The 8551-nt window shown below is 42.0% G+C and overlaps 1 protein-coding gene across 1 annotated transcript; it reads right to left on the minus strand.

Moving 5' to 3' along the window:
* Positions 1–744: 744 nt before the first annotated feature.
* On the minus strand, positions 745–4298 carry id4 (inhibitor of DNA binding 4). Its single transcript, XM_044207839.1, has 3 exons — positions 3524–4298; positions 2918–2983; positions 745–2208 (listed from the first exon to the last, which is right to left on the minus strand). The coding sequence occupies exons 1-2, from the start codon at positions 3899–3901 to the stop codon at positions 2936–2938; spliced, it is 426 nt and encodes a 141-aa protein (XP_044063774.1). The 5' UTR covers positions 3902–4298; the 3' UTR covers positions 745–2208; positions 2918–2935.
* Positions 4299–8551: the final 4253 nt, after the last annotated feature.

Consider the following 8551-nt stretch of genomic DNA (forward strand, 5'->3'; position numbering starts at 1 on the left):
ATTCTGCTACCTTCATTTATCCACAGAAATGTAATTCTATTTATGGCTTATGCTACTAACATTGTACTTGCCACAGAGGCCTATTTAAGTCCTACAGTGTCCATGAGATGAATAAAGGTAGTGCTCTCTCTGCTCAATGAAAATTATCCCACAAATCACTTGGTCCATTGAGTGCGTTGTTTTTATTTTGCATTAACCTTTTCATTTTGCAAAACCATTATAATAACTTATACTTACAAAGGACTTATTTTTAACCAATTATATGCATGCATTTTGTTTAAGGAGATGAGTTGCTATAAGAAATCTACCATAAAAATTTGAATGTAGAATAGATCATTCCACATAGAAACATCATTTGCAGTTTGCATTTGCAAGCCGATAATATTGCTTCTAGCATTTCAAATGAATGACACCTGGTTCACAGCTGAACAGGAATCTGAGCTCTTGGCTGTCACTTGCGTTTCTGCAACACTGCTGAAGCTGTGGCCATGTGTGTGATGGGATTAATAAAAACCCACAAAACAAAACACTTTATCCCTAAATCCTGTAAAACAGGTTTAAGGACATCTGCAACAGTTTAATGTCTTTACCCACCCTTTATTTTCCACGAAACTCACATACTGCATTATGTTTAGTAGTGTTACCCTGTGCCTCCCTTTTTTTCCTCCTTACTTCATGTGACAGCGTTGGCACTGAAAGCAATACACCAAGATGCCTCTTGAGACAAAACTTGAGACGACACAATTCTTCCTGGAAACTTTAATTGTTTTGACAACTCCTCACAAGCCAGTGAAGGTCAAGTCCAACAGTGCAGCTGACAGTAATGTACAAGTGCCCTCTCACACTGGCAGGAGGGTGGTGAGGTAAATTCGGTGTTCAATGTCATGAAAAATAAAGGCTTTTTTCCCCCTTTACATTAACAATGGCTGCTGACTCTCCAACAGGGAAATCATTTAATATTTACTTAAAGACATTGCCTGTCTCAATACAATTGGTTGTTGTCCAAAAGGAGTCTGTTAATGTTCACATATTTCATCAATTCATAAACAAAGTTTAATGATTTCATGGTGTCAATCATTAACTTCTCAAGGAGAAGCTCTGACTGCACAAATATAACAGAGACATTGTTTTGCTGTGATTTTTTTTTTTTTTCAGGTATTACATTGTGAACACTGTCAGAAGTGCTGTAACTCTCAGATTAGATTTTAAACAAGAATGCAATGTAACAGAATCCAATCAGGCCTTTTTAAAAAAGATCAAACAGCAGACCGACCCATCGCTCCAAGAGGGTCAAAGTTGTCATAGTTAATGAGTACAAAACAATTCAAGAGAAAGCTAAGCAGGGCAAATAATAAAAGAACTTGTGTTGAACTCCACCACATATCTACACAGGGAGGGCTGCTTCAGTGCACATTCAATGTCTCTGCAATGAGCCTGACATGCTACATATTAAACTATTCCAAAAACACTGCAAAGAGTTAACTGATATCATCATGTGAGGACATTATTGGCAGAGCATAACCACATTCATTCACTAAAGACTTAAAAGTGGAAACACAATATTTACATAACGACAAAAAAAAAAGGTTTTAATAAAAATATCTTATAATTACAATAGTCTATTTTAAGCATATAAGTCTTCCTTTCACATAATTTTATAGAACATTTGTGTCTCTATATGTACAATCTTAATTGTCTCGAATCAGAATTGTTTTTTTTTTGTTGTTTTTTTTACAATATCAAACATTTTAAGATTCCAGGGATGACATCCCTGTTCAACACAAATCATCTATTTTAAACAATAGATGTCCAAAACATGTACAATGGTTTTCGCAGTTTAGTAAAGCTTTAAACTGGAGTCATTTTTAGTTATTCTTTAAGCACAATTCACAAACAGTTTTTATAGCTGTTGACAGACGGGTTTCCAACAAAAACTTCTCAGCGTGGGGATTCCATATTTTCACTCTTGGAAAAATTTCAAGTGACAAGAAGTAAAGTTAGAGCAACTTAAAGGAGGAAGGGGAGGAAGATGTCTACACACTGATTCCTTGTTCAATGGAACCAAAATAGCTGATATGAATGGTGATTTTATTTGGGTTGAATTCCTCCCAGCGGTTTCGAAATCCCCTTGTGATTGTGCCTCCAGTTGGGTGTGAGTCCCTGGCGAAGCTTTGCTGGCTTTGGAGTGGCTCTGTGCAGCCTGCACACCTGTGGAGGGGATGAATAGCAGCAGGGGGTGAGCTTCAGAGCTCCAGACTGACTGGCGCCACTGACAAAACAGAGGCCATGCTTGATCAACAACCCAAAACAAACCAGGTCAAACAACAACCACACAGCTCCTCAGGCTGTTGGGTAAGTCTGACAAGAGGCAGCCGAGACTCTCAGAAAGACTGCAAGAGTGTCTTACTGTAACACACACCAGGTATGTGCTTTTGGCCTTATCCAGGTGTGTTTAGATTCAATGCTATAAATCTAACATTAAAGCCAGGACAGCAGCTAGAGTGGAACGTGAGGGAAAGACAGAGAGTGAATGAGAGAGGGAGAGAGGTAGGAAGGAGTGTGTGTGTGTGTGTGTAAGAATGAAAGTGAGGGCAAGCTGAGGTTTTAACCCTCTCTTCTTCCCAGATTGCTACAGCAGTGACAGTTATTGCGCAAAGCACAGCTGCCTCTGACGTTGATGCCTATTTCATGTTCCTCAATTATTATTTTCCCTGACATCTACTGGCCTCCCCAGAGCACTCTAGAGATTGGCAATTTACACCACATATAAGCTACAATAATCAAGTGAATGGGGATGCTTCCATGACCACCACTGTATCTGTGATTAACAGCAACCAAACTTCTGATTGTAAACAAAAAAGCAAAAAAACAAAAAAACATTTGAAATAATGACTTATGTTATTTTAAATCAACTTACCAATGCAGTGCTCATATCTCAGCGGCATAAAATAGAGTCCTCCGGCTTTTTGACTATTGACGTCCTCTACAAAAAAAGAAGAAAAAGAAACATGTAAAACGATTTCGCTCCCATGGATAAGACTAAATAAAGGCAAGGCCCTGCAAAATAAATGATATACAGCAGAGCAGAAAATTAGCCGGCTATATCTCCCATAATAAATTCTCTTATAGCCTATTGAATAACAAATTGCTCTTATTGTGCGCAGTGGAGTGGGCTGCGGGCTGAGGTACTTCACCAATCCTGGGATAAGGTGGGCCTCTGACACACACTGTCATTATCATGCAAATCATAAATCCCGCAATCAAGTGCGCAATCTAACCCACGCCAAATGCGTTTTTACGCACGATTTTTCAAGGCTGTGATATGAGGTGTATAGCATTTTGATTATTTTCTATCTTTTCCCCCCTAACATTGAAAGGACAATGACACATAACGGGCATGACGCGCTTTGTCTGAGTCTGACTGGCGGACGGCAGTCTGACACAGGGAGTAGTGAATCGGGGTCCCCGGTAAGTCCCGGTGGAAACGAGGAATGAACAGTCGTCTCCGCTGATTAAAGCTTACCTGGTGGTGGTCAATGTTGAGCACCGTCAGCGGTGTCCGGCTGGGGTTGGAGGCTGGGGGAGGGAAGGTCCCGGTCCGCTGTGGCTGTTGTTTATGGAGAGAAGGGTGCGTCTCCAGGGCCAGCTGCAGGTCCAGGATGTAGTCTATGACATGCTGGAGAATCTCCACTTTGCTGACTTTCTTATCCTGCGGAATGGTGGGCACCAGGCGCTTCAGCCGGCTGTAGCAGTCGTTCATGTCGTACTGCAGGCAGAACAGGTCCTCCTCTTCCATCCTGCACCGGGCGATGTTGAGGCTCTGCTTCGACAGATAGTGCACGGAGAGCTCGCTGCTGCTGGAGGAGGAGTCCTGGGGGCGGACTGGAGTAACAGCCTTCATCTTAGATAACCAACGGCTCAGAGAGAGGCAACGAAAAAAAAAATCAAATAATTATACTACTGGTAGCAGGAGGTATTTGAGATTATACCACGGCGCTGTAAACACTGCAAAAGCTTCTTTAATACAGACGCAAATTAGCGAGAGAATGAGATAAACTAAAAGGAGGAATTCGAGTCTGTCAACACATCCCGTGGAGCCTCACAGTTCCTCTTACTTCAGCAGGCTCGGTGTGAAAGGAATGAATAGATTTCCAACATTTATAGAGGAGAGGGGAGGCGCCAAGCCAGCCGGCTGACAGATCAGGGAGAGAAGCTGGTCAATCACCGGCAGCCCGCTGCCCACCGACCCGACAACGGAGCGGAGAAAAAGGCGTGTCTCATTCTGTGTGCGCTGCGGTGGGCTGCCTGTTGGTAGGAGGTGTACGTGTGTGTGTGTGTGTGTGTGTGTGTGTGTGAGAGAGAGAGAGAGAGAGAGAGAGAGAGAGAGAGAGGCGATTTAAAGCAGTCAGTTGCGTATTACCATCGCTGTACAAAGAAAAAAGTAGCCTATCAACTATCTTTACGTCCAGCCGTACAAGAGGCCTAAGAGTTTCTGATTGATCCAGCCAGAGGTGATGGCATTTTTGCTCAATTCACCACGATCAGCTTCAGACTGCATCGTTAGTGCCGTAGTCACTGAAGCGTAATTACGCACAGCGCTTGTATTGATCACTCCTGTGATAGATGAGCCGAACCACCTGCTTAGACGAAGAAACCAGCCTTACCGTACCGGGACAGAAAATCAAAACGTAACCTGACAGCAGCCAACAACAATTTAACTCCTCAATAAATAAAACTAAACAACTAAAAGTAGATAATAACATTTCTAATTCATTTTAGGGCTGGCAGTATAGGCCTACTTGTGAAATTCGGGGATGCGTTAATATTGGCGGTAGGCCTATTACAGCTATAATATTTCCATACTGATGTGCGTCTGTTACAGTCAGTGGGGAGTTTTTTTTTAATCTTATTGTTGTCTATTATTAGAATTCACTGAATTGTTTATTAAGCGAATTGTAATTTTGATTTGACACTTGTATTTTTATCAGATTTATAACTAGCAGCCTACTTCATAAGAGAAAATGGGTTCTCAAGGACATATAATACTAGCCCGACTGCATCTCTGATTGAATAAATTGTTATTATGATTTCATATAGCCTAACAAACATTTTCATTTTCACTACTTGACTGCAGCTAGGGGAGCCGGGACAGGCCAATTTGGCGGTGCCTCCTTGCCATTCCTTACTCCAGCTGTGTGTTATTGTGCATCCTACATTCCTCCGCTCTCCGGGACGCGTCGCCGCTCCGCTCCCTCCCTCACAGCCGCCTATTGAGTCGCCCCGCCGGGCAGACTGCCTGGCGCCACACATGGGCTCATCCATTCACACCCAGCTCCTCTCTTCTCCTCTCCTCTCCTCTCCTCTTTTCTTTCTTTCTTTCTTTCTTGTCAGGCAGGTTGCCAAGACAACATGGAAGCTACACTCAGCTTCAGTTCAGCCTGAATCCTGAGTGTTTTCCATCCAGAATGCATAAGGGGGCCCTGAGGTCTGAGTCTAGCAGGGATGACACCCACCTCAGTGCCTCTTTGGAGGTTTAATGTCCCAAACTTTATGGGAACCACCACAGTCTCTTCTGTCATGAATATTGAAAGGCTTAAATGGCTTTAAATGGGTATTTTCCTCTTCTCGCTGTCTCTCTCTTTCTCTGTTTTCTGTTGCCATGGGAAGTGACTGTTCTGCTCAGTAATGTGTGCACCAATGTTTGGTTCAGGGACAACTTCAAAGGGGTCAGTGGTATGAATCTTTGATGGTAGCCTTTCCACTAGCAACATGGTGCATGAACCCTTGCCCATGACAAGCAGATGACGGACTAGGTCTGAGAGAAAAACACTGTCCGCTTTAGCCTTAGTAATGACTCACTATTGCATCCATTTTGACCATTTATGTCCATAATAGAACAGAAAGTTGGAGATTCTACACAGTCTGAATTTCAGGATGTTGGCTCCCTTACTGAAGGCTAATGGGCTGAAAAAACATACTGCCAAGAATAGTTTTCCCATATAAAATAATTAATTAGCAGATTCCACAGAAATTTTTTTTAACAGGCAAAAACAGACTTAAAACTGTATAAAAACTGAAATGAGGCCGTAAAGTCCATTTCCATCCACCAGTTTAAAAAACCTGAGTGGAAAAACCCAAATTTCAAAAAAACCTTTAAATATATTTTAATGAAGTTTTTATGCTTGGTTGAGGTGGAAAAGTTGGTGTTTCGATAAAAATAAAATGCGACAACATGCAATGGAAAGGGACTTGGCAAATAAATCATGACGTACACGAAGCATGTGAAACATCACTCAAGCGTCCGCTCCACTGAAGTGATTTAAAATTTCAGCAGATGAAAACAGATCTGTGTGGAGCGATGAGGAGTCTGTAACCTTCCTCAAAATAATACATGAAACACTTCAGTTCAATTCAATTTTATTTATACAGCGCCAAGGGAGAGAGGTTTTGGGAAAGGGTGGTAGTGAGGGAGGCACAATGCAAATACCACCTAGAATTTTTAAAATAGCAGAAATTGTAATTGTAGTGTAAATATTAATAAATTAATAATAATAGGAATGACAGCTATCAGAAAAATAATATCAGTATTAGGAACAAACAAATGCCATATTCCCACCACGTTATCCACATGGTTTTCCACTGTTTGAGGTTTGACTGGCGCTTTGTCGGAGTGTAAACTGCTCCACAACAGTTACGAGAAAGTACGAGGTAGGGGTTGATGCGACAAATGTGCCTTTTAACTGTGTGAGCTCATTGTCCTGTTAGCCAAGCTAACTGGTTTGCTAAATGACAGTTAAAGAGCTTTCGTCCCCCTTCAGTGACTCTTTAATGGATGAAATGATTGAATATTATCATGCAGCTGTTGTGAAGGACTAGCGCTAGACTGGCTGGCTAGCGTGTTAGCGGTTATCTCGCCGGCTTCAGTAATTTACCAGCTAGCACTACAAGTTGTCCTACGTCACCCAGCTTCTGGAACCACATATTTCACGAGGACGTGCACTTGTGTGACCAGACCTTAATATAACCGCTTTCTCTCCTTTTGTTAAAGTATTTGTGGTTGATTAAGGTTCAAGGAATAACCTTGTTAAAGGCACATAGTTTAGTGTGTGTGGCTAGTGTGTTTAAGCAGGAATGTAAACAAGGTGCACTTTGACTCCTTGTGCTCAGTAACCTTGTTACATTTTATTCTTGTCTGTCTTTAGCCCTGCACCCAGTCAATGATGCATAGATTGACCTCAAGTTTAACACAAGCAATAATTCAAAGTTGGTAAGAACAAAGGAGGAAACATGAGTTGCATTATCTCTTTGCCCTTCTGTCTTTGTTTGCTTTCTCGTGCTTCCTCTGCATGTACTTCTCTAATTGTGGCCCTTCTGGCTCTACTTCCCTAAAGGTTTATAGCGGTGCTGACTTGGGAATGGAGCCCGGTGACTAGAGACTCATTACCAGATAAGCCTGATAGGTGAAGCTCTTTGTTTGTTGTGGCTACACAGTGTGGAGGCAGAGATCAGACTACTAACTGAACCAGTCTGCTCTTTCTGACAAAACTGCATGTGTGCAGTTCAGGAGACAAACTGAGAGTCGGTAGAAAAAGTCTTGCATTGGTAATATTTCAACTCAGTGTTGTGTGGTGGCCCAATAGTGCAGAAACCATGAGCAAAGTGGAAATTGCATGATGGCCACATCTGTGCAAGACACTTCCTTGGGATGTGGTTGAAGTTGCGATGGGCGGTGACACACACACTCTCAGGTGACAGAGGTGGCCCGACACCTCGTTTTCCCTCATGGTATTAAAGGGACAGTTCACCCCAAAATCAAAAATACATATTTTTCCTCCTCCTTTTTCCTGTAGTGCTATTTATCCATCTAGATTGTTTTGGTGCGAGTTGGAGATATCGCTCGTACAGATGTCAGAACATTTTTTGAATATAATGGGGCTATATGGCACTCGGCTTGTGGAGCTCAAAGCGCCACAAAAAATACTTTTGAAAAACTCAACAGCAGTGTCTATTTCCAGAAATCATGACCCGGTTACTCAAGATAATCCACAGTTTTCTTTCTACCGATAGTTCCTACATGAAACTGCTCACAGCAAGGTCTGATTGGGTAACGCCTCTGACACACCCACCAAACGAGAAAACGTACCTCAAAGCCCGTTGCACACCGGTGTGCACTGCTTCGAGGAAACATGTCGTTCAACCTGGAAACCGTAGCAAAACGGTGTGCACCGAGCTTTTCAAAACTTTTTTCCCAACATATGCGCGCCAGTTTTCAGATCACCATTTACAAGGTTTCAAACTAATACAGCGGGAGGACAGTGACAAATTTGAAACTCTGAAAATGTGTTGGAGAAACGCTGTAAAGAGAGTGCTGCAGTTGTGAAGAAGGAAAACTCAAACACAAAATAATGTTTGAAGAGATTTGACATTTTTTTCAGCCTGTTAGCTTCAATCTTGCAAAACCTTTTTTTATTAGATTTAAAGTGTTCAAACACTGAGTTTCAACCTTTCAAAGCTTTTTTTCAGTTTCGAAATATGACAAGATATTCATCCC

Source organism: Siniperca chuatsi, linkage group LG9 (genome assembly GCF_020085105.1).
Source record: "Siniperca chuatsi isolate FFG_IHB_CAS linkage group LG9, ASM2008510v1, whole genome shotgun sequence".
Taxonomy (NCBI): Eukaryota; Metazoa; Chordata; class Actinopteri; order Centrarchiformes; family Sinipercidae; genus Siniperca; species Siniperca chuatsi.